Source organism: Neopsephotus bourkii, unplaced genomic scaffold (genome assembly GCF_033783945.1).
Source record: "Neopsephotus bourkii isolate Nb327-2 ecotype Australia unplaced genomic scaffold, CSIRO-AGI_Nbou_v1 NB_873, whole genome shotgun sequence".
Lineage (NCBI taxonomy): Eukaryota > Metazoa > Chordata > Aves > Psittaciformes > Psittacidae > Neopsephotus > Neopsephotus bourkii.
Genome location: NW_026901367.1, coordinates 902,610 through 929,120, shown reverse-complemented (window position 1 = coordinate 929,120; position 26,511 = coordinate 902,610). Strand labels below are relative to the sequence as shown.

Here is a 26,511-nt window from a genome sequence, read left to right as displayed (position 1 = left end):
TTGCACATACACAGTAGCTCTCACCTGAGAATACCCACACCTTAAAACAAGCTGCCCAGACTGCTTCAGATAGATTAAATGAAACAAATAGGAAATAATTTGTATATGGTCAGTCTGTAGCAAAGCCAGGATTATGATTCCAGGAATTACTCCCATAAAGAATATAATTCCCGATCCCTTTCTCTGCTCTAACCACTAGACATTCTGCTCTCCCTGTAAATTCAATCCATTCCCACAGCAACAATAAACTTAGATTATATCTTTGTGCTTTTCTGAAAGTAAATAAACATGGGTAAGGAAACACTTTCTCTTCAGTGCTCATAAACAACTGCTTTCTTAAAGGTATGAACAATAAAACCTCTGACATACAAGAGATAAGGAAGACACCCTCCAGCTATAGTGAAAGGAACTGGGAGTAACACCTCATACCAATAGCCATTAAAATGATGCAAGAGCAGGAACACATTAGCAGAGAGGAATCCTAACCGGACAGATGGATTCTGCACCTCATTTGAAAACCAAACATAATTTCTTCCCTGTTTCAGGAGTTTTGGTGCTTTTCTCACTGTAAGGTTTAACCTCGTGGTATTAATCCCCTGTTCTTGTCAGTTCTGTATGGAGAGCCGATTACAAATTTCCACAGTATTGGCAGCAAGGTGAGTGGACAGAAAAGTCACAGTGGTAAAACAGCCCCTAAAAGTGTGGAGTCATTCATTCATTCAGGCTACTTGGTATTAAAGCAACTATCACCTATTGCCATTGTCATTTCCTGTACTTTAATAGAGCTCTTCAAATAATTTGTTTGCAGTATTATATTTAACATGAAAGCTCCAAGATCTCCAATTTATTGTATTTTCTTTGAAGGGATAACTAATTCCTTGCCTGCCTCTTAAAAGTCTCAGCTGCTTTCTTCTGCTCTGTTTAACACATAAAAAACTTTAATACTTTAAACTTACTGTGAGATGCAAAATAAGAGAACTGTCTACATGGAAAACCTTAATCAGTCAGGAAGTTGGTAAATTATGTCTTCATGCCATCCATATTGAGTGTCCATTACTCCTGGACATAGCACATTAACTGACTCATTAGCTATTTCAAACCATATGGACTTAGGTTTGGGTGGGTTGCTCTGATAATATCCTGAGGTGAGCTTCCTAATTATTGTAATTATGTGATCTCAATCATGGGGCCAGTCACACAAAATAGAGTCAAGGGTCTTTAAAATGGGTGTCAATGCACCCAGACAATGACTGAGTTGAGCAGCATGCCCTCTGGATGTTGGAGATCCCTTGGTACTGCAAGAAATAATTACTTCAAAAGTTCTATGAAAGTGGTAGGGAGCACAGTGAATTAGCACAGCAAGCATGGGACGTCACACAAACACACCAACACAAATGGATTTCTCAGCAGAAGCTAGGAAGCAGCTCTGAAACTTGATGCCTTGTTGTCAATGGTCTTAATACAGAGATGTTACATCTGTTGGGTAAATTTAGCCATGGTATTTTAAGCAACAAGGAGTTCTGGAGGGGTGGGGGGAATTAAATGTGGAAGTGCTAAAATGACAGTGTTAAATACCACAAAAGCATCACAATGCAGCAGTGAGCAAAGCAACCAGTTGCTTGCCTACTGCAGCAAATTTAAGGGTCTTTGTTACATGATACTGCAAGATTTCACATAATTCAGTAAAACCTTGCATCCTCAAGCTTAGGTTTGAGCAAGAAGAAGAAAGGATTGAAATAAATGGAAAATAGACCAAGTATTTAATATATAGTGTTTTAAAGCAAAGCCAAAACCAAATACAGCCTCAGGCCTGAAATAAAAATAGTTTGCTATGTTTTTAAACACTTAAAGAAAGCACTCACCCTCTGAGAATCCTACCACACTTTTTAAATGCAACCCATGGTAATACAGCATAACTTTTAGTCACCTTCTAGACCTTATTCTAGAAAAACAATTAGAAGTAGGGTGCTGCTTCTGAATCACAGGTGTGGATAGAACTTCCAAAGTTTGAACCTTACAGGCTCACTTATAACTTTCAAAGTGCCTTTGGGGCACCTACAAATCCAGAAAGCCATATATTAAATAGCACCAGGCACCTGAATACACAACAAAATAGCAGAACCTTGTATTGAAATGTTACTTGGGTATATAACTTTGAACCATTGTATGAACTAAAGTTATCTACACTCAGATCTTCACTCCAAAACTCGATCCCTGTATTTACCTTGCAGAAAACACAGTTCAGGGCATTAACAAATCACAGATTAGACTAAAAAGTATTGCACCACCATTATCTTTCTCAGTAATACAACAGCAACCATACCTGTATCAACTCTACAGAGAAGCTCACATTTCCTCAGCCATCGTGTATCAATATAGTATCAGTATAATAGTAAAGGCATACCAAGCAAAGCAAATTAATAAACCCCTGAAGACACCAGGAGCACTAAAACATCCAAATAGAAGTCTTTCCACCACTTCTAATGTACAGCTCTGACTAATAAGAAAATGCCCACCTGAGCTGCATGAAAGATAGATGCTTCATGAGAAGGGCCTGTGACCATTAGCTCTTTGAAGCAATGTGCTCTGAAAAGTGCAGTAACAGTAATTTGGTAGCATTTCCAGTTTGATGCAGGCAGGATTTGTATATTTTTACTCTTAATACATACCCACCTCTCTCCTATGAGGATCCTTGAATTTGTCAGTAATGGTGGCTATACCACCTTAAAGGGAAATTGCTTTCACCATAATTAGGCTTTTCTGAAAACAAACCAAAACCAAAGAAACCCAAATACGAAATAAACCCCCAAACCTGCACCTATCATTATTTTGGCCATTCACCCCTCCCTTAAATTACAACAGCTAACTGCTAATTTGAAGCAGCTGTGAGGAGGCAATAGAAGCTTTAACCTGACTAAATGAAGCTCGTGTTTGTTGGGAGAGTTGCTAACGGGCTGACAGTAAGCAGGAGAAAAAGAAACCAACCCTATCTCCAGTTCAGCCCAGCAGGACAAGAGGTTTCCTTAGTCCCACCCACAAAGCACAGGGATGTGTTATATATAGGGCCAAAGGACCTAGTACCGAGGTCTAATTTGATTAGAGTTTTTCTCAGGTAAAGTTTTTGGTCTTTATTGATTTTTAAGTCGGTCCATGTGTTGATTCATTATTTAGCATTGTCTAGAACAGAGTTGTATGAAATACATTCTAGATACTTGTATGTATTTCTGTCAGCCTTATACTTACTAATAAATATCTGATTGTAAGTGACAGATGAACTCATCCGTCAGGAGTCTGATATATGCAGGAAGCTTCTCTTTTTAATAAATTGGTTTTGTTTATTAGTCTGAGTAGTATTATTAGTCTTTATCACGTTCCTGTACACTTGTCTGAGGGATTTGTAACTCTTGCAATAAACAATGAAAGTTTTTAAGCCTTCAATTTTATGTAAATTCTCCTTCAAACAAAAATAAGCCAAAATCCCAAATAAATGTCAACAAACTGGTAACTACTTTCTGTGACTTGCAGAATATATATTTTAAACCTTTTTATGCTACATGACATTGTTAAGTTATACAAGCTGTGAAAGAGCTGTATGATATTAAAGAAGACTAAGACTTCAGATACCCTTGCTTTTGAGTAGAGTTCAAGATGCAGAGTTTTTGTTTCTTTTCTTCTAGGAAAGGAAAGCTATAGTTGAACATTGAAGACCTTAAATTTCAGCTACCTATGGATGTATCAGTGTTGCATGAGTAAAAAGGATGTTAAGTAGCCTGACTTCAAACAGTAATAGATTGCATTATGCTCTATATTCATTAACAGTTAAATAGAGCCTGGTGTATTGGTTTCTACTTTTAGTTTTGCTATTAGCTTGTAATGAGTATTTTTGAAATAGCCTTTTCTGATGACTTCATTATGCATCAGAACTTGTTTTCTTCTTGTGATCTTATCCTTGCTCAGGAATAAAAAGCACTAAGTAAAACAACTTACATTTCTGAACTGTGAAGTTTTGTACTGAACACCAACCTTTCATTAAGTCAATGTATTCTACTAACTATGATGTTAAAGGTACTCTCAATGGTTTGGGAGGAATGAAATGTAAATGAACTGCAGGCCTTGTGTACTTAGAAATAAAAATAGGAACAACTAACCAATTTTTGTTTCTTTAGGAACATGTACCTGTTTATTTATTCATACTTAATGTGTGGGAAAAGAAAAACCACCACAATTTCTACACATTTTGAGTCTCTTAATTTGTGGGGGTTTTCTCCTGGTTCCCAAAAAAAAGAAGCCTTAAACTATGTAACAATGTAGGTCTCTGCTAGCAACCTAATGCTATCACTGGTGTCTGCTAAATGTCTAGAAGACAGGTGCAAACCTCACCCGATTTGTTTCACTTTCTTATCCTGATGTACTTCCACAGGCAGGGTAAGATGGCTCAGAAGCACTAAGCTCTCTGATGCATCCTTTTCGGTTTAATCATGTGAATTCCTGCTTGCAACAGTTGAGCAAAAAAGCTTTCTCCTTCAACACAGGCAAGTTCTCTGATTCCCAGGCAACTATTTAAAGACAATTTTCTTTGGGAAGATTCTTTGCCTGTAGCAGAAGAGTGGCTCTCACCCCAGGTGAGACACCCTGACAGCACCACCCAAGTGCTCTCTGTGAATAAAGGTGCTAGCTCTCTCCAAAGAATGGTAATGGTTTCTTTGATGCAGCACTGGGCATCTCGGGTTGTTTGGGTGGTTTTTGCAGGGGAAACACAATAGGAAACCCCGGCACACAAACAGAACTATCCCAACACTACCCTCCTACAGCCTGTTTTGGCAGCTGTTTCAAAGAGGAGAAAAACCCTACAAAAAGTTTTATGTCATAAAGCAAATGAATCTTGACTTTTTTATGGATTAATTTTCTCCTGGAAATTCTTTAGCTGGTTCTTTCAGTAATGATAAAATCACAAAGCCTGCAAGACTGATGAAGCAGAAAAGGTTGTTATGTTAAGACCTACTCTACTGATGGCATTATGTACTTTCAGTCACAATATGTGTTAATATTAACTGTAGTGATAAAACAAGGAGTAATTCTTTTAAGCTTAAGCAGGGAAAGTTTGGGTTAGATGTAAGGAGGAAGTTCTTTATTGTGAGGGTGATGAGGAACTGAAACAGGGTGCCCAGAGAAGCTATTGCAGCCCCATCCCTGTCAGTGTTCAAGGCCAGATTGGATGGGGCTTGGCGCAACCTGCTCTAGAAGGTGACCCTGCCCATGGCAGGAGTTTGGAACTAGATCTTAAGATCCTTTCCAACCCAAACCATTCTGTGATTCTATGGTTTTAAGTTCACTTGCAAATTGTGGTTGCTGAATAGGTTCTGGACTTCCATTGTTTTTGAAATTTATTTATTGTATAAGGACTAGTAGTCAGTGCTGGGAAGATGTGGTGGTCCCCAGTGAGCTCTAACTAGGCGTAATGTGCTGGCTGGGTGAGTGGACTCTGTTAATACATCAAAGATCACACAAGATGATGGCTTGTGTTCAGAGGTATGCTCTATGAGCTTGGGGTGCTAAAGGGTACTGAGGGTTTGTTGCTGGTTCTAATTATCAGCTCACAAGCTAATGGCAGTGATATGACTGATCCACCACCCCTGGTTCAGCTCCACCTCTACTGTGCAGCAATGGCTGACCAGCCTGTCATTTGGCCATTGCTCTTCCCACTGCACTCTGGGGCAGCACCAGCCTCTGCCATGTCACCCAGTGTGAACGCGAGAGGTGCTGCATGATGGCTTTGGGGTAAGTTTTGGAATCAAAGAACCAACAAGGTTGGAAAAGACCTTCAAAATCATAAAAGTCCAATCTTTGCCCCAGCCCTGCCAAGGCCACCACTAACCCATGGCACTGAGGCCTTGTATACATGGTGTGTGAACACTTGCAGGGACGGTGGCTCCAGCACTGCCCTGGGAAAGTGTTTGTATGTGTAGAATTGATCCTTGACCTATGCCAGGAAGATCCTGAGGCCAAAGTGAGGTGACCTGACTGAGGGGTGGCACCATGATGGGTTTATGACTTCATTGCAGCTCCTGAAGTCCTTGTTGCACCATGAAACCACAGGGTTCAAACTTAAAACGGGAGATTTAGGTTAGACCTTAGAAGCTCTTCCCTGTGAGGGTGCTGAGGCACTGGCACAGGGTGCCCAGAGAAACTGTGGCTGCCCCATCCCTGGCAGTGTTCAAGGCCATGTTGGACACAGGGGCTCTAGTGGAAGGTGTCCCTGCCCGTGGCAGAGGTTGGAGCTGGAGGAGCTTTACGGTCCCTTCCCAAGCTACAACCTGACTTTCATCGTTTATTTTAACCCCAGGCACTGAACACCCCGATCACACACATCTATATGCACCAAAACAGTTTAAAAAGGAAAAAAAAACAACCCCAATACATAAGTTCCTCCCTCGCCAGCGCACCTTTAAACGCGGGACAGCCGAAGGGATGGGAAATGTCCGCTGTTCCGTCGACTTCCTCCATGTCTCGCCGCCGCCGCCGCCTCAGCGGGCAGCGCCACACGGCCGGGAGGCGGGAAACGGCGCGCGCCTCCCACAGGGCGGGCTCCGCGCTGCTGAGGGGAGCCGGGAGCCCGCCCCGTGCCCCGCTCCGCCCCGCCCCGGCCCGGGGCTCCAGCGGGAGGACGGCCGCTCACCGCCTCCTCTGCCTCCTGGGCCCGCCCTGCGGGAGGGTCCCGGCCGCCGGTGGTGGGTGCCTGAGGGGCTTCTGCGGAGGTGCGTGTGGGGGGAAAGGGTGGCGGGGCCCAGCACTCAGTGCCCTGTCCCGGTGGAGCGGAGGCCGCAGTGGGTGGGCAGCCCCGGCTTCCGCTCCGTTGAAAGGCCCGGGACTGGGAAAAGCGGCCGTGAGGGGGAGCGAGCTGGGCCCGTTGGGCGAAGGACTTGGAGGGATGTTGTTTCTTCTGGCCAAAGTCAGCTTTTGATTTCGTTTTTCCCTCTCTCAAGGTGCGATGCCGCCAAAGGGTCGCGGCAAAGGCAAGCTGCCGGTTCCTCTCCCCAGAGACATGATCCTGAAAGACACCGAAGGGAAAGTGTGGCGGCTGGGCAGTCAGATCGGCCAGGGAGGATTTGGCTTGATCTACTTAGGTAAAATAGTGGTGGTAGTTAAGAGGGTAACTTGTAAAAGTCTTTGCAACTCCTTAACATAAATCAGAATGGCCGTTAAAAGTTACTGTTGCTTACATGCTTGTGGTCAGCTGTGCTGAAGTGTGGTTTTCTGACGGTTGCAACACCCTGTTGGGCGTCTGTCTAATGTTGCTGATGGTGCAGCGTGTTCTCTATGCCCAGTTTGCTGCCTCCCTGTGTGCTTTGCTGTGGAGCTCAGGTGGGGTAGGCAAGGTGCTGCTGCTGTCGAAGAGGAGTGTTGCTAAGTGAGGCTCCAGCTAATGGGGATGCTTTCTTTAGCTGCTGCTTTGGACTGATGCCAGTCCTGTGCTCTGGAGCACTCTTTGTGTTTCCACTTACTGGAAGTGTTCTCTTCTGGCCAAGACTACATTAGTTTCCATGCAGGACGCGTAGCAGCAACAGTTAGTTGGGTGTTGCCTCTGAAATAAAACTTTCCACCAGAGGTGGAAAAGCTGTTCTTTATTTGCTCCGTCCTAGCTAGCTTTCTGTGTTTCCTTCAGAAGAAGCTGTTGCATTTCACTCAGGCAGTGTTTTATGAGGAATGAACGACTCTGAAAGGCAGTTTGTAAAGCATTCTGGGTCACTGGAGAGCATATAATGTATGTTACTATTGCTGGTCTCTATGAAACAGCAAACCCTGTTTGCAAGGCAATATTAAGTTTGGGATTTTTTGGGATGGGGGTGTGTTTTGTTTGTTTTTCCCCAAGGCAAACACGTACAGGCAAAGTAGTCCACAGTGGCTGTTAGGAACTAAACTGAACTTCTATAAGACAGCAGTAAAGAGTTATCTAGAAGCAGTTTAGTACATCGCCTTTGAAGCCAAACATGGTCTGTTTAAGTTAGAGATATGTTATCTCTCTATTTAGACTATTAATGTTTAAAACTTCATAAGCAAGTCACTCCTATACATAAATCAACTTCCCTTTATGTACAAACCAGCTAAACCTTCTTGTTTTACAGTTTTCCTTTCTGTGTGTGTTTGCCACGGAAAATAGTTTTGATGGTTTCCTATTCCTGGGAAACTCCTTTTGATTCCTACTCCTGGTTTTAGGTTTGTTTTTTTTTTCAGTTGATTTCTTAATGATGGTTCCTTCATATTGAGTGATTTGTTGGAAAATAATCTGTTCCAACACTGTTATGCAGCATGAGCTATACACTTAGTGTGATTTCCAGATCTTTATAACGAGAGAAGTGTTCATTAGAACAGGCATCATATGCCACGTGCGTTATCAGTTGTCTTTAGTAACTCCTTTCAAATATGCTGAGCTGTGCTGGATTTAATGTGGTTTCATGGGGGTGAAGGAGTTGTCCATCACTGTGAAACTGTAGTATCAGGCGCCTACAGTAGAGAGGAAAAAGTATGCTTTTTCTGTAGAAGGGTTAGCATGTTTGCTCTTTTGGTATTTGCAGACATAAACGTAGCGCTTGGGTGCTACTGAAAAACCTGGAGAAGACTAAGGTTGTGTGTATAGGTTTGCAAATAGTTTGGTGTAACAGAAGTGAATGAGTAAATGGCAACAGTTGCTGGGTATGGCCCTACACCTACACACAAATAAAGTGGAGGGTTTGTTTTACTTTGGACTGGATTTGGTGTGGTCTGCTCTGGACTACATTTAGTGTTATTCCTCAAAAAGTGCATGTTTGAGGCTGTCTGAAGAAACTGGTTTGAATCTTTATGTTGCTGTTAGTAGTTGGAGTGCATCTGATGGGTTCCTGTAGTGGAGTTTCTGGTTTGGCTTCCTATGGAGTTCGTATCATTGACACATTCCTAACTGCTCAACAGACTGAACCAGAGGCTTCAACTAATAGTTTTAGAGGAGCCAAAGATTAGGGCAGTTTTAGAATTTTTAGATTCTTTTCTTTTTGATATATCTGATAGCTTCTTATGACCTTTCCTGAACCATCTAGTTGATTCTGTGATTCTATGATCAGTGGGTTACGTTTGACAGATGCTGTGCATAGAGCATTTATGAGATGTTACCTTATGGTATTTTCTTATGAAAATAGAGCTTAGCATGAGCTAAGAAATGATGTTAAGGTGTCTCTGGATATTGGTGTTCAAGGATAAATGACAGGAAGATGGAAACTTGCAGAAGGCTCCTACGGAGAGAAGGAACAGAGGGAATGCAGTGCAGCAAGCAAGGTTGTAGTGGGTGTAGCTCTCCATCTGTAAGACAAAAAAATGTTGTGTTCCTGAATCACTTGGAATATAGCCTTGTCATTTTCTGTTGCAGCCAAACCACACTGGACCTTGTGGGTGTACAGCACATGGGATCTGGACAGTCTCATGCAGATTTAATTAGTTTTCTGCCTGATCACACAGACTGCTGAGGTGATTTCACATTGTGGTGTTTGTTAGAGTTTGGCTCCCACTGAACTGAGGTGTAAAGCAGTCAGTGGATTAGTTGGGAATGAGAATACAACCTGGGACCTTTGGTGTTACTATTCTGTGGGGTTTTTTTGTAAGTGGCAGCATGGCTGAAGAAATGCAGCTGCCACTTTTGTAATGGTATTTGCATTCATTTAATGTCTTCTTTCAGAAGGGGTAGTGAATGATACATGATACATGAATGATAACTGAAGGCTCAGTTCCCTGCATAGCTCATCCTACAGTTAAAAGGAGACACGGGCTAGATTTACCCCCAGACACTGGAGCTTTCTCATTTTGTCCACCTCTTTATCTCTCATACATTATATATTATGTAAATACCATTCAGTAGCTTTTTTTTTTTTTCTTTACACTTGATCATATGAAAGAGTTCAGCTATCTTTAAGTGTCAAGAGGAATGAAACAGATGACAAAACTTTGAGAGTAAGATATGGATGCTTGGTGCTGAGAGGCACCTTCTTCTTCTGTGCTGTTCAGGCTAGTTTTTAGTGCATATACAGCAAGACGTGAGAGGACCACTAAACTTTTCAGTGAGATGCTAACCCAGAAAGAGCAGTAGAGAGGTGAGAAAGACAACGGAGTGAAGACAGGTTCGACTGCCTGCCAGATATGAACAGTACAGCCCATTTATAAAAGTAAAGGTTAACTTTGCTGGCTATATCTTTTAATAAGTCTTTTTACAGTAGTGGTGTAAAGATTTTGATGTGCATTGTTATAGCTTAATTTCCCATTAAGGCTACTCCATACTCCATTAATCTATATTATAATAATATAATCATGTTCTTGAGAAATTTTACAGTATCTCTGCAAAATCTGTTTACAAGGGATGCATTCCATGGCAGGTTCTATTCACTAAATCAAAGCTGCTGAAAGCCATTTACTGGCCCTGAGTCCTAGGATGCAAGTAGTCTCTTTAGAGCGGGGCTTCCAAATTTCTAATTACATATATGAAAGTCACTGCTATCTGCAAGTTCAGTCCTGCCTAACTTAACATTTTCCTTGGTTTTCTGATTTATTCTTTCTCTTTTCAATCTGTGCCATCTTCTCTATTTCTTTATTGACTCATTCATTCCCTTGGATTCCCTTTTTGCATTTTTATCTTAACCAGAGCAAATCAGCAGCAGAAGGCTTACAAATACTGATTCTTCCCAATGCTCCTGAACAGAACAGTTTCCTCTGCTGCCAGAAGCACTGGAAGCTGCCTAATGGTGTTCTCTCAAACACTGTTTTTGCCATAACAAGGGCAAGATGGATCATAAGCAGAAATTAACTATGCCTTTTTTTGTTAGAAGGCTTATTTTATCTCTGTTACTGGTGCTCATTTTTTGTCAGGCACCTCAGACAGAACTGTTGGCTCTTTGATAGAGCAAATTGAAGAGCAACTGGGGAAGAACATGACATTGGTGGTCTCATGACTGGTTTGTAGCCTTGTAGAGAACAGTGGCAGTACACTGGAAAATGAAGCAAGAGTTGAGGAGGGTGCTACTGAGATCCTTACATTTCCTCATTTATCTTCCTGATCCCAGTCAGTAATTAACACCAGTCTTTATATAAATCATTCTCTAGTCCTGCTGCAAGCACTCTATTAACGCACAATTTGGACTGAAAATTTAAATGCAGAAAGGTCACACAATGTTTTGTTAAGATTCCAGTGTTACAGTGAAATGTGCTGCACGCAGCACTACCTGCCTACAGGCTTCTTTCTCATGGAAGCTGATGGTTCTGCAAAATACTAATTTTTTTTTGCATTTATATACAAGTTTTGTTAGATGGGGTCTTTTACAATAGAACTTATTCCATGGTAAAAGTGTTTTTATTGTATTATGTGTGTATTAGCACTAAGTGGTAGATGAACACTAACAGTTTTGAAACCATTGTTCGAGCTGCTTTGCAGCAGGTATTCAGGTGATGCTGTTTGTCTGCTATATTTGCATGTGTTGTTAGAATATGGGAAGCTCAGGAAAGTATGTATTGATAAAGTCATAATCAAATTCAGCCCTACTAGTTCAGTCACCAGTACAGCCAGCACACTGGCATTTTCTTCCCCCTCCCCATGATTTTCCAGAAGAGGCAAATAATATCCACTTGAGCAGCAACCAGCGATTAAATGGGTGAATATTGCCTTTTGATACTAGCATCACAGAGAGATCTGCTGCAGCCAGGGAAGAAGTCTGGCTGTGGCTTGTTCTGCTGTAAAGTTTGGACCCTAGTATACTCTGCTGTTGATGTTCTGAGGCCTGGTGTTCAGGGAGCCAGGCTGAGGTGTGAAAGAAACTTTGTTTCTATTACAGAAAGAGTAATTTCCATGGATAGTTTGTATAGCTGTGAGCAGCCATGTCAGGGAAGAGAGGCCTTGATGGGAGCACATTCTGTCATCATGCTGATCATTCATAGGGTCATAGAATAGTTAGGGGTTGGAAAGGACCTTAAGATCATCTAGTTCCAACCCCTGGTTTACATTAGGCATTGCTTTAGTAATTGGTTCTAGAGAAACTTCATCAGTGGGTTAAATTAACTTCACTGAAAGTATTTACAACAGTGCAGCGATTTACAAAAATGCAGTAAAAATGACACCAAAAGGTATATGTTCAGCAGGATTTTTATAAACTCAATGGAGAGAAGAATATTAATAGCAAGCCCCTGTAATTAATAGCAATATCAGATAACTGTCTGGTTAGGGTTGGATTTTTTTTAACCTTCGGATATTAGAATGCATTTCAGCAAAGGTCTCATTGTACCTGCAGGTGTGAAGCTTAGTGTGAAAATAAATTCATTGTTAGACAAACAGGAGCCTCAGGAAAGAGGCTTTATATCTTGTTACTAATATAAAACTATAAATATAGAGATAGCAAGCAGATGATCTAATTGCTAACCATGTCTGTAGGCAACCAAATCATGTATTTAGCCTGATTTTGTTACTTAGTGGTTACTTAGAGCTGACCACATGGTGCAGGATCAGCCTGCACCATCTGCTAAAGAGGAAGTACTCCTTACCTCAACTAGCTCTTGTTGATGGCTGCTTCACCTTGAATCTTCCCTCTTTCTTCTTTTTTTTTTTTTTGTACTCAGTAGGCTAGAAGTCTTAATTTGGAAAGCAGAGCTCATTTTGACACAGTAGTCTAAAGCCTGTCACAAAGTCTGCAGATATCATTACTATTATATTTGAGTGTTCTGCCACATAATGTGTTGGTTTTGTTTGTTCCATATGCATGGGCCTGTTATTTGGGAGCCAATGTCATGCTCTTCATTAGTCCACCACACTAGTCCACAGGTCAGACTAGGAGATGGGCTGGAGCAGAATCTTGCCAGATTGCAGTTTGTACATCAAGTTTTAAATATTAGAGGGCTGGAAGGCCAAGTTGGACGGGGCTTGGAGCAACCTGGTCTGGTGGAAGGTGTCTCTGTCCATAGCAGGGAGTTGAAACTGGATGGGCTTTAAGATCCCTTCCAATCCCAGTCATTCTAGGATTCCCGGACTCCTGTTTGAGAGTTCTGTAAGAGCAGATCATGGATACCTTTTTTTTTGCCTGGGGTTAAAGAATGTATCATACCTTTTCCAGCTTAAAGTTAGTAATTCTGAAAGTCAAACAGTGGCTTCCATTGCAGTTGAATGCAAAACTTCGGCTCTAGCAAGTCATGATTAAGGGTTCATTCTGAGTAAGAAATGTAATGAAATTTCCTACCAGTACTGATTGTTCTTAACTTGGGAGGTATTTGCAATTGTCTGCAAAACAGTTCAGCAGTTGAGCACAATTTTCTACCAAAACCAGTTTAGTTAGGGTTGGTGGGAGGTGGTTTCACAAGCGTGGTACAGACGTACATGTAATTTGTGTAAATAAACCCCTATATTCATAAAACTACATAGAAGACCATGTAATGTAAACACTGCTCAGAAAAGAGTTTGTCCAGGAAATGATGATGCACGATAAAGTAACAATATAAGCAGAGAAGTGGGTATTCCTTGGGCTACATTAAAAATTGACTGCAAACACCCTTCAAGCACTGAATATTTCAGTTCTTGGGAAATACTGGGTATTGTGAAGGCAGAGGGGAGAAAGTGATGTCCTTTGTTTTCCTTAGTACCAGTATTTCCCAGTATTGGTATTTCCCTCCATAGGCAGGAAATATTCAAAGTCATGTGTTAAATAGTAGATATGACTTTTTATTTACATGTATACATTTTGATTTTGGTAACTATATTCCCGCAGCTTGGATTGGTTTTTATTGTTAGATGCTTTGAGCAGCACTCTCCCCCTGCTTTGTTAGTTATTGAATTGAACAGCTCTTGGCTTGGCTTAAACAGGGTCAGAATTTTTCCAGCTTTTTATCAGGTAGCCTGTAACTTCCAAGTGTGGTATTTTTGAGGTTAGTTTTTATTCCTGCAAAAAACTAAGTGCCCATATAACTCTTTGGGATTAGTTAACCAATGAAACAAAGCAGAAACCCAGCTAGCAACCCAAGAACTTCTGAAACCAATTTTACACGTTTCCTAAACAAATATATCTTCAAAATAGCCAGCAGTGGCAAAGACACCAGCTGCGGACAGGAGCAGGGATGTTCTTCCAAACTGCCAAATCAGTGCTGTTTTCTTTTCCACTGTGTAAACTTTGTCAACAAAACTGGTTCTGGGAGAGCCATTGAAAATATTTCACCATATTCCAAATGTGACTGCCACAAATGAACTGCTAAAAGTGCAACAAGCACGTTTGAACTTGCAAATAGAATTGGCACTGTTCTTCGTCAAACTGCATGCAATTGTGCTGTGTGGTTGTAGGAAACCAGCTCATCCAGAAACACCCTTTTGTTACCATGTCTTATTAACATTTAGAAATCTCCATTTATTAAAGTTGTGGCACTCGGCAACAAAACGGATGGAATTTACCATTAAAGTGGATGATGAGACTGTAACTGCTGTGCCTGGGTGAAACTAGGGAATTCTGGACATTGGTTAATTTGGGGTGAGTTATTTGCTGTGTTGTGTAGGCACAACAGTTGGAAATGATGGCAAAGAATGTGAATCTTACTGCACAGCTTCATTTCGGAGTGCATGTGAAATTTGTATGCTTTTCGCTGGCGTGGTAGCTGTGACTGGGGGATGAAGTGGAGGAAGGGAAAATAGGGCTGTCCTTTGCCCTTTGCAAGTGTTTGGTGAAACTCAGCTTGGCATGAGATAGAAACAGCTACAGCCCCCTACACAGGTTCACCTTGTTCCCAGTTATCAATTGTGTAGACAATGGTTTTGATTGTGTGCATACATCAACACCACCACCCACAAACCCCCACTCCCAGATATAAGGAGATTGTGCATCTCCAGTTGACAGGAACAACGTGAACTGTAAACTGGGAACTCTTAACACTTGTTATGCTATTTCAAGATATCCTTTGCAAACATAATGTTGCCATATAGTGCTCCTGGTACTCTATATGTACTTACATGCCATCAGAGACCTCCTGCCTATCAGCATTGCTCTCCTGCAGGGTCTCTGCTTACTGTCCTGCAGTCTAGCATTTAACTGCTTGTAATATTATAAATAGCCATGTGCTACCACACAGAACGAGGCTAGCACATGGCTAATTACGAATATACAGTAATTAACTATGAGCTAAACTCGCAGGAGAGTATGTGGTGGTGGTCTATGAGGTATGTAATCAGACTGTTTGTTAAACCTTGGGAGCCTTTCCAGTCTGTTAAGTAACTATACATAGTAATGAGACAATTTTTTAAAAACCATTTATGTTTATTTATGGGCACAAAAAAATTAGTCTGTCTTATTTCTGAGCTGCACTAAAGTGTTGCTGCCTGATATCTGAATGGTTAATTAAAATGATGCAACACAAGGTACACATGCAACTCCTGCTTAGCTGTATGTATGAGACTAATTGTCGCAGCCTCATCTGTGTGAAGTTTAGAGTGTTATTCATTGTGAATGTTACACCTTGTTTCGTGGCTGTGCAGTAAAACCAATAATACAATTTCTCCTTTTGTAGATTTGAATGTCATGTTACTCATTTTGAGGAGCATCTGTTCCTGAATCTTGTTGAGCTTTGCCTGACTTTTCTCCCTTTTCACATTGTTAACAACTCCCAGTTAGTTTTGATTGTATTTTTCTTCAGGATGTTCTTTCAGTGTGACTCCAAAACCCATCCACACTGGCACAGTGGAAGAACCATGGGGGTCAGGCCCTTTTGCTGGGCTACCTCCTGTTAATTGCTCTTCTTCATTACCCTGACAGCTGTTTCTGTCTGTTCCACATTACCATGAATGAGGCCTCTCTTTAGAAAATGTCAGGATGTCTACAGGGAAGTTAGATCAGACTCTTTCAAATACATTTAAATTTGATTCTTCTCTATACCTATCAAACCTCTGTTAAGTAATTTGATATTAAAATACATTTTCTTATACACAGGTTCTTTTCTGATCTGTGTCATGGAGCACATCTAATTGTTTGGGTAATGTGATGTTGTTGAATACCATGAAAACACATGGGATGTGTTCCTTTAAACTAATGTCTTCGACTATTAACACGTAGTCTGCATGTGTCAGAGAGACTCAAGCACTTGTGTCTTAATTCCCAGTTCAGTACAATAATATGGTAAGAATAAAGTTTACCAAAAATTCCTTCCTGGTTGTATGATAGTTTTAAATTGTCTTTTGAATATGACCACTTCTTGTTCCAGTCCATGGACAGTTCACACCTTCCAGAGCTACTGTTTTAGGATATGTTCATTTTATCTTTATGTATTACTAGTACAGAAGCATTCACGCAGGCGAGTGTCGAGCAGAAGGCAGTGGGGACCCTATGGGTGTTTGGGGTGTATATTCTGCCAGATTCCAGATTCCAGTTGCCGAATAGAATTAAAGGAAGATGGCAGCTGAAGGAGGCTGTTCAAAATGTTTTTGTGCCCTGACCACCAAAAAAATATAAGCTTTGATGTTTTGGTGAGATCCAAGTTTACTTCATTGTTATTACATGGATAAAAGGAGCCCATTTTTGTGTGTGCTGGTAGTTGAAGTGTTTCACACCTGGGCTGTTGTTGGTATTTGATCATTACAAGAAGTTTGAAAGGGACATTTATTTCCTAGGAACTGTATTCTTTTTTAGTTTTCTTTTCAGTGATGATTCTAAAAGATGATTTAGTCTCATTAAATTTTAATCCCAGTGTAGCTCCATGTAGCTTCAGTAGTATCAGAGAGAACTGATAGTTCTCTCAGGGTCAGAAGAAAATAGGATTGCATTGTCTGTGCAGAGAGGTTCTGTCTCCTGGGCTGTAATTGGCACATGTGGTCAATTATTGTTTTGAAATCTGTACTTGCAGTTAGAGGCACAATCCCTTGTCTCCCCTTTAGGCAGGTGGTGGCTGTGCTATCCCTAACTTAGGCCAGTGTCTAAATAATGTCAGAATAGAAATCACGGTTCTAGGGCCAAATTAATTTGTAATAGAGGAAAGCAGACAATCCTCTCTAGAGGCATAATGTAGGTCACAACTTTTAAGTGGTGTCTTTGTCACGACAGTGAATTGGCAGCAACCAAATACAGAGGTTATCCAATTGACTGGAATGACTTCAACATAGGGTGTTATAATGGAATACCTCATTGTGGTGCAAAGATGTAGTGGGCACATCCTGCTTACTCCTTAATTAGCATCTAGGGAGAGAGTTCTGAAAATGTGGGTTAAAATTGCCTCAGTACTTGTTGATTAAAGCTTCCACGTGTGTGGGGGGGATTCGTTTTGGTTCTCTTTGAACTTTACAAACCTCTGACTTTTAAAAGCAGGAATTCAGACAAAATGTTGGGTATCTTTGTCATGTATTTTTTTGGTCACCTTATGCATTGTTAGCTTGGCTTTTATTTGTAATCATATTTTGCTTCATACAACTTGATCCCTTCTCTTTCTCATTTTGCAGCTTCCCCTCATACTCATGTTCCTGTAGAAGATGATGCAGTGCATGTAATTAAAGTGGTAATGTGTAGATCTCATTACTAAATTATTAACTTGTGCACACAGTTCTTTCTCTTTATTGTCTATCCTTATTGTCAGCATTGGGCCTGTAGTGAATGCTTGTGGTTTTGTTTTTTATATCCTGAATTACTTTCCCTGCTTGGGGATGGTTTTGGCATTTCTATGATTCACAATGTTTCCTTGCGTTGATTCCTTCCTTTCCTTGATTACTGCCCTCAACAGTTGAGTGAGGAAAATCAGGATATCAACTTAAACACACCTCATGTACAGAATTTTTGAACATAGTGTCTTAAATAATTCCTGAATCTGAATTGTTTAAGAAAATGTGTGACCAAACAACTTATTAAAATGACATCTCAGATGGCATGCTGTATTGGGGGGGGGGGAGGGGAAGGGGTTTCATTCTCTTGAATTTCTCATACACTTTTCTTGAGAAACGGTTGCCTTTTTAATGTGTTTTATGATACTGAATTTGTTTATTCCTCAATAGGAATATCTTGAAAATGGCCCCTTATTTTCTGAACTGAAATTTTACCAGAGGGCTGCAAAACAAGAGCAGAGTAAGTAATATATCAGTTGTGATTCTGGTAGATTTAAGAGCAAGTTTGGGTTTAACTGCTTCTAGTAAGAACTGTTGTTGATACTGAACTCATTTCGTATCCACTGACCTAATACTGTTGGTGCTGTAATAATTTTAGATTGCTGTTATTTTTCTTTGCTTGGATGTTATACTTCTCCTTTCTGATCAGAAGGGAGAGTAGAAGTGTGCCAAATGTATTCTGTGCTCACTTCAGAGTGCACGATGGATGGACTCAAGAGAGAGGCCAGCCTTAGAACAGAGGTACTACATGGACTAACTGCTGAGTGTATTTCCATGTGCAGAGCTAAGAGTGTGTGTGATCATCGCAGGATTTAGTAGTAATCAAGGCACTTGATTCTGCAGACACTTAAACATGGATGCGATTGATTCACAGGAAATGTCCTAAAAACTTTAGATGACTTAGCTTGCTGGTAGACATAAGCACTTCTGATACCTTGAATCATTCTGTATTGAATGAAGCAGATTTTCTGAAGGAATTATTTCTCCAGCTATTGATAATTGTTCGTCTGCCTTCTAAGGGAACCAAGTACCACACTGATAGAACTAAAACTGCTTCTTGTTTTGCAAAATGCAGAGAACTTTAAAGTTATGGGCTGACTTGTTTGCTACACAAACTGCAAAATCATTACTTGTTTCATTGTTTCAATGTCTTGGCTTGATAGCTAAAGCAAAACCAGCAAGAAAACCTCACTCCAAACCTGGAGTTCTGCAGTTTTCTTTAACCCAATGTTATTTCTTTATTATTATTACAGTGAGAAAATGGAAAAATCTCAAAAAAATAAGATGTTTAGGAATTCCAGTGTTCTGGGGATCAGGCTTGGCTGAGTACAAGGGAAAAAGGTAATAAAAGATGAACTGTAATTAAGCCTCAAATTGATTGAAGATCCATTTTCAAGAAAATGGAGATAAGTTGACACAAACATGAAGTACTGCCTTAAAGGATTTTTCCTTTTATATATTTCCTGGTAGCTATAGATTCATGGTCATGGAGAGACTGGGGCAAGATCTTCAGCAAATCTTTGAAGGCTGTGGAAGCAGATTTAAGAAGGAGACTGTTCTGCAGCTTGGGGCACGAATGGTATGTACAGAGAGAGGGGAAATCGCTGTGTCTTGAACTTGCTCAGTTCAATTGGAAAATTATCTTTCCGATATTGTTCCTTGAGGTGGCTCTTGAGTTTAGAATGAAACGTGTAAATGCTACATATGTTCTTGCGTTTAATCTGAGCATAAAGGTAAGTTTGTACAGAGTGTCTTAGCACTGGAATATGCTTCCCAGAGGCTGTTAAATGTCCCTCCTTGGGGACTCTGAAACCTGACTATCTAAATGTCTTTTACAGCCTGATCTAACTTACATTAGAACTGATTGAAGCAGGGGGTTTAAGCTGGACACCTCCAAAGTTTCCTTTTTACCTGAATAATAATAATTATTTAAAAAAAGTGAAAGGTTTTTGTAGCCACATGGTTGACAAACTTGTAACACTCTCTGTACCTTCCGAACACCAGGACTAGAATGTTCTTTGCATGAGTTTCCAAGTGAAAACATGCTTTTGAATAACAATTGGAGCTATTTTGTACTTCAGTAAAGAGGTGAAAGAGGATGGTGATGATGCAGGGGGATGGTGACATATGCAGGTAACAGAATAACTGTCAGGATCAAATATATTATAAACCTTAAGGTTTGATTTAATATGCTCTTTTTGAGAACTTTATGTTCTCCAAATTTCCTCCAGTGTTTATAAAGTACTAGATTCATTCTTGCTTTGTGACCTTAAGCTGGTGCTTGTAGTTACAGAGGGATGCCTCATGGCAAAGCACGGCCTGTTTTTGATTTGCCACACACCTATGTGTCTGGTGGGAACAGACCCTGTGGACAGAGTGGGTAGTCCTTGTGCTCTAACACAAAAACAGTTAGCCAGCTCAGTCTGTCTAGCCTTGATTTCACTGTGTAAGTGAGAAATATTTGGTGGTGGGGTTAGGGACAGAGTGGAGAAGATGATGATGATGTCTTCTTTTCTGTTCTAAATCCTTTCCTAGTTGGATACTTTGGAATATATACATGAAAATGAGTATGTTCATGGTGATATTAAAGCAGCAAATCTACTTTTGGGCTACACCAATCCACACGAGGTAAATACGTTTACTTATCTACACTGTTCCTCTAACGTGTTTATAACAGTTTGATAGTTCTAACTCATGTATATTCAGCATCACCAATTCACATATTAAAAGAAATTTATGCATGAACACTCACAACCTCTTACAACAAATCTTAGAGGGGCTCTGTGGAGCTTAAGTCTGAGAAAGAAGCAGGACAAACCTCTGCTTTGTGCTCTGCTGAGTGGGGTGCTGGTATGCATGGGTCAGCTAAACAAGAGGGTAAGCCAACGATCTAATTGCTGTTCTAGATTGTGCCAGTTTGAGTATATCAGTAAAGTTTAAGGATGTGGCACTTTGTATTGTCATTCCTGGGAAGGTCTACCTGTCTGATATTGTCATATGTTTCCATGCTTGCTAACTCTTACGTCCTGTTTGTTGTAATGTATATTGCAATGGATATTACAACACCTGGCCTGGCAGTGTTCAAAGCCAGGTTGGACAAAGCTTTGGGTGAGGTGTCCCTGCCCGTGGCAGGGGGTTGGAACTGGATGATCTTAAGGTCCTTTCCAACCTGAACTATTCTATGATTCTATAATTCTATGTAACAGGTAAGTAGGATTAAAGTTGCTGCTCTCTAACACCCTAAAGCCTAAAGCCAGCCTTGAAATGAGAGTATTTTGGTGAAACGTTTTGAAACGAATCTTTTGATCCTGTCATATTCCACACATTCTTACCATGTCTCTTTTTTCTTTATTCTTGTATTAATAAAATCTAAGTATGCTTTTTTCTTGGGAAAAAAAAATCATTTAGGAAGAAAGGACATCTCTAACTTCACTTAAATATAATAAGCCATAAGCAGTACTTCTGTTCTTTCAATATTTGTGTTTTCTGCTGCAGTAATGAAGAAACAAATCTTGCAAAACAGCTCCTGCCACTGGGGGTTGAACGATTGAATTATAGCTGCTTTTTTACAAGTTTCAAGTTAGATGTTGAAGTCAAAATTAACTTCTCAGCTTTCTAAACCCCATTGTTTGAAAACTATGATGGCTGTTTAAAACAACCAGGGTTTTAGAAAGTAGTAGCAGCCAGTACCTAATCTCAGTTTATGGTGTTTACCAGCCTACTGAATCCAAAGGAGGCGGCTGTTTAGAGTCAAAATGATCTGCTACCCAAACCCATTAACATACTCAAATGACTTTTTTTGTCTTAGCTATTGTATATTTTTATGACAGCAAAATATGCTGCTGTTTTTCATGTTGAAGTCATTTTGGAAGTGTCCATTTACAGTAATCATAAAATTTTAAGACGTGTAGCTGACTTTGATCTGCTGCTTTTGTATTAGCCACATTGTGGGGTGATATTCTGATTTGCTTCTTATCTTTTCTGCATGAAGATCGTGCTATACTAGTATTTTGTTTTCATGAATTCACTGACAGATTAAAAATAAGGTGTTTGTGAGTTGCTGGACAGAGGTTTTAGGTGGAAACTTGTTACGTTAAATAAATCAATACACATTCCATTTTAAGTACTGCCTAGCCCAACACATCCAAAGTATATGTTACTGCTGAGAGGTTTTATATAGAATTTTGTTTCAGTAAAATTTCTTTTCCATTGAAATCATTCTATGAAACATTTTAAGAAGTTCATATTCTAATTCAGAAGAGCTCACAGGAGAGAATTTCTAATATTTGCTTGCGTTTGTAAGGTATGAATTAAAGTTTCTTTTCTGTGTGCTTAAGGAAACTCAGAGCTGTTCAGCTGTTACTCAGTTAAAGCTCCCCGTTATGGCCCCAGCAATTCTGCAAGTGGCCAAAAGTCTGCTGTTTTCACTGAAGCTATGATAACTATACCATGCCAGTCTACAGTTATGTAGAGAGTGATGACTCTAAGTGCATTTTAAGGTAATGTGCACTATATTTAGCTTACACAGCAGGGCAGATGGCTTAATGGGCCTGTTTCTGGTCAAATAAATTCTTTTACAGACACAGCTTTGACAATACCTTGAAATACGTACGCTCTGCGGTTTGTGGGGCATGCAAAGAAGGACTAACCTCACCAACACCAGAGCAAAAACTTTCAACCTGGCAGATCTACATATGCCACTAATTAAATATCCCTCCTCTGGAATTGCTGACTTTCATGTCCTGTCTGCCCCATACTTCAGTGAATGTTCTTTATCTGGATTGGAGCAGTACTAGACAATATTCTTGCATGGATTCAGGTATTCAGAACAGTACATGTCTAGTTGCACAGATCATTTTTTCACTTGTCATGTCCTGGCTATTTGCATGTGCCATTAATTTGCATGTAATTTTGCCATGGAAGTTGCTGCTTCCTATTCCAAACCTGTCCAGTTCCTATGTAAGTTTTCATGATGTTGTGACAGCCTTTTCTACAAATCAAGATGTCTTTATATCTTTCGGGTGAGCTGAATGTATTGTCTGTTTTTACCAGAATAGTATCAGTGGAGCATTACTACCAATTAAATATGACAACAATATGGAATACAATGTCTTGTATCTTTCAAACTGTTGTCAGAGATGCTGTATTTTAAGTTGGCGATCTTGTACTACCCTTAGACACTTCAGATAAAACCTCAGACACTGTTACTGCTACCAAATGCCTGTAAAGTGGTTTGTCCAACCTTCTCTCTCTGCTAAAATTGTGCATAGCTAGATTGCCTTGGTCTTGTTTTATTACAACAATGGAACTGAGAGGTAACATGATCAACCTAATCTCTTAAATATAGAGTGAGAGCATCCAGCCAGTGGCAAACTCAAACTCAGGAATATAAACTGAGAGACCTATAGCTCCAGCAGCAGTTGGCATAATAAAGCTGTCTGACCTAACCATTTATGTGGTGAGGTCTTTTAAGTAATTTTATGTTAGTGGATTGTCTTTAGGTTCTAGGATTTTAAGAGAAAATAAATTGGAATTCTTCTTTAATTCCAGAAACTTGCTTTTAAAAGAAACCCATAACTAATCTCTTTAGGATATATATATATCCAAAATGTATTTCCATATTCTGTTTTAGTGAAGAGAGAGAAATCTGCTCCAAAAACCATGTGTACCTTTACATGCTTCTTGTCATTTAGTGACTGTTCATGTGCACTGTGATGTGTGAATTTGTTTCTGACTTCCTGCAGTTCCCAGAAAGATCATTTTTCCATGTTAGATTTTCTGCTGCTACTTTCTGTCTTTCTTTAAATTAACCTGGTAAATTTACACCACAGCCAATAACTAGCATAGCTCCCTTTTTGAAAGAATGTGTGAAATCCATACTGCTTTCCCCTACCTTCTGTGGCAAAGCAAAGAAACAAATAAAGTAAAGGTCCTGTCACTCGCTGACCTCCGAATGATGTTTAGAAATGGTTATAAGATCAGAATCAACTGACCTCAAAGAGCAGCTTGCTGCAGATCTATCCAGCAGAAGGGAGCGAGGCCATTCAGTGAGTTACAGGTCAAAAGATCAATTCTGTAGTCAATATGTTTCTGAACATGGACCCAGCACAATGACTGACAGAGCAGGAGTGATGTACTGAGGGAAGTGCACAGCCGATGAATCTTGGAGAGGCCTGAAAGAAAACTTGAAGCCATCAGACCTCTAAATTACAGAACAAGCAAAGCACTGTCTCAGTATTACAGTGAGTTAAAGATAATTTGGTGTGTAGCAGCAGCTGTTTGTATGATCAAGCAGAATAAGCAACATCGATACAGGCTCTAAAAGAGAAATTCAAATCCATTAAACTCATTTAAATTGTGGTACTATTAGAAGGGACGAACTGTCACCAGAGAAGCTCTTAAAATCAGAATTTTTAATACATCAAATTAGGCTTGGAAACATGTCCCTTCAAAACAATTGCCTTGTATTTTCCTTTTCTTCCCCTATGGAATATATGGGCAGACGTACTTCAGGCTCCAGTCTGCACCAGACATTGCTTATTTGGATTTCTAAGCTGTACATTTAAATTGCATTTGCACCTCAGTTCTAGTTTTGATTTTAAACATTTCTTAGACAAGATAGTTACAGAATAAAGCTCCCAGACTTGATTGCCATAGATAGCCCTAACTGAAAAGTAAAAAAAGAATACAGAAATGTTAACTTCCAAGAGCAGCTTTCAGTGGACTGGCATAGAAGATACAGAGCTCACACACTGATCACAGGGGAAAAACATGCATGAAAATAATTCCAACTTTAAGCTGTTTTTCATTGTTAGATGAATCATTGTGATGCCTGCTCTTTAGTCCAGTATGACAGATATGACAGATTTGCTATAGGGGAGATGAATTGAGAAAAATGAAAATCTTCTGTTCTCCTTCACATGTTTTTAGGAAGGACACAGTATGCAGAGACAGCACACAGAAACAGTTGAGGTGTAACTCATGGCTACACCCCTGATCAGAGACATAGCTTCACAATCAGATGGCCTTAATGTTCTTTCGTAAATCCAACTGCCATATTTGGATGGAACAGTTTACACTCATCTAACTTCTTTTGGTAGTAATGCCCGAAATAACTTGGAGTTCAGTTGATCCTAGCATCAGGACTTGCCACGTCACAGGTTTCTTTGCCACTTCCCTTTGTTTAACCTGCTCTCCTCCTTGGCTTCTGTTTTGTGGAAGATGCTATTTCTGTCCCAGGCACTATAGTTCAGACTTCCTCTCCCAGGATAGAAGTCAGTCTGTCTTTTACCCTTTTTGTAGTGCAGTGTCCAACTGAAGCTGACAGCGCTACGGCCATTAGCAACCAATCTGCCTCTTGTTAGTAGGTATCTACTTAATTATTTACAGCACATTACATAAGCTGAGTAATGGAACCACTGGAAAGCAAATGTACAAAAAAAATCACTGTATTGTTATCCTTTCAGCAGTAAATCTGCTGCTATGTGTGCTTCGAGAATGCCATGAGAATCCCAAGTGCCAGGCTTATGGCTTCCCAGATCAGTGGAGTTTATAGATATATCAAAGCATATGCAATTTGTAAGAGTTTTATAAATTTAGCAGATATTTAACACTTCAGATGTAAAGTACCATGAGGGAGTCTTGCCCAGGAAGGACAAGAGGATGCTGAATCTATGGCTGGGTGCTCATGCACATCAATAATTACTTGTGCCTGTGTGGCTGTTTGCATGGAATTAAGTGTGAAGACTTTAGAAATCTGGCTCCTGATCTGTAATGAAATCTATTAATAACAGACTGTGCTAAGCACAGCTGAGTCTAGTGCAAGCTGGGACGTGTAAAACAGAGAAACTTGAACAAAAACAGGAGTTAAAATAAGTCAGTGTGTGGGAAGGAGTGTACAGGGTAACACAGCTAAACCCAGCTGTTCCAGGCTTATGTCTCTGTTGCACCTTCGTCATCCATGTTACCACTTCTTGTTTCAAGTGTCTTGTTTATCTGACTCTGCATATGTTTTGTCCTGTTTTTTTTGTTCTTGTTTTGTTGTTTCTAAAAAAAGTCAGCAGATGAAAAATATTTGTTATTGAAACACATACTAACACTGACTTAATTTTCTCTGTATACTCTATTATTAATCTTCTTTTCCCCCTCCCCATACCCTTAAAAAACCTGCAACAACTTACACTTCATTACTACCTCTACCCACCATGTTCTGAGCAAATTTGGAAGGACATGCTATGTTACATTATCAAAAAGTGACAACTAGCTATAAAGAACTATATATCTCTTTAATGATGAAAGGGTTATAATGAGAATTGATGAAATGAAATTAATGGTAATTTAAAAGAACGTAGCTGTTCTGATAATGGTTGTGGCAAGGTTGTAACGGTGCGTTGCTGGTTCATGTACAGGCTGAGGGGATTGATTTTTGTTGGTGGCCAAGAAGTTTTGCCTCGAGAGGTTTGTGGCACAGGTCTGATGTGAAAGTTATGGAAGTGATAAATGGCTCAACTAGAAGGAAGCTGGGCAATGACACTCATGACCAACTTCTGGAGCAAACTGCAGTGCTGTCTTAGATGGTATTGCAATTGTGTATGAGTGGCTTTAAGAGGAAATTGCTTCTTGGTTTTCAGATCTTGCCACCAGCAGCCAAGGCAGGATAACCTAAAGCTACTTCACACTTTTAGAGGGGTTTTTCAGTATAAACTTAAAACTGCTCTGCTGACACTACTACTGAGAGTATTTAAAGCAAATCTGTTGTTTGAAAGTAGATTAAGAGTACACAATAACTGTGATTTATCTGTAGGATAATTCGTAGCTCTTTTACATAGTTCAAGTTTGACTCACAAATATTTGTGGCTACTTTCTAGATGCCCTCCTAGTTAGTTTGAAAGACCCCA

The 26,511-nt window shown here is 40.1% G+C and overlaps 1 protein-coding gene and 2 long non-coding RNA genes across 7 annotated transcripts in view; 2 read left to right on the top strand and 1 right to left on the bottom strand.

Annotated features, from left to right (window-relative positions):
* The window catches only part of LOC133214195 (uncharacterized), a 194,442-nt gene extending 187,858 nt beyond the window's left edge, over positions 1-6,584 (bottom strand). The window contains exon 1 of the long non-coding RNA XR_009726032.1: positions 6,444-6,584. This is a non-coding gene — a long non-coding RNA (uncharacterized LOC133214195). The remainder of the gene's footprint in view (positions 1-6,443) is intronic.
* On the top strand, positions 2,877-4,679 carry LOC133214194 (uncharacterized). Its single transcript, XR_009726031.1, has 3 exons — positions 2,877-3,112; positions 3,678-3,783; positions 4,502-4,679. It is a non-coding gene; the product is annotated as an uncharacterized LOC133214194 (long non-coding RNA).
* A 156-nt stretch (positions 6,585-6,740) lies between the features above and the next one.
* The window catches only part of VRK2 (VRK serine/threonine kinase 2), a 69,876-nt gene continuing 50,105 nt past the window's right edge, over positions 6,741-26,511 (top strand). For 2 of the 5 annotated variants that reach the window (XM_061356808.1, XM_061356807.1), the window contains exons 1-6: positions 6,892-7,124; positions 17,459-17,514; positions 18,005-18,074; positions 18,868-18,955; positions 19,085-19,193; positions 20,150-20,242. In XM_061356808.1, coding sequence (XP_061212792.1) covers positions 6,989-7,124; positions 17,459-17,514; positions 18,005-18,074; positions 18,868-18,955; positions 19,085-19,193; positions 20,150-20,242 — 552 coding nt within the window. In that variant the 5' untranslated portion in view covers positions 6,892-6,988. Of the gene's footprint in view, positions 6,756-6,890; positions 7,125-17,458; positions 17,515-18,004; positions 18,075-18,867; positions 18,956-19,084; positions 19,194-20,149; positions 20,243-26,511 lie in introns of those variants that run through there. The other 3 variants (XM_061356804.1, XM_061356806.1, XM_061356805.1) reach the window with 3 other exon arrangements.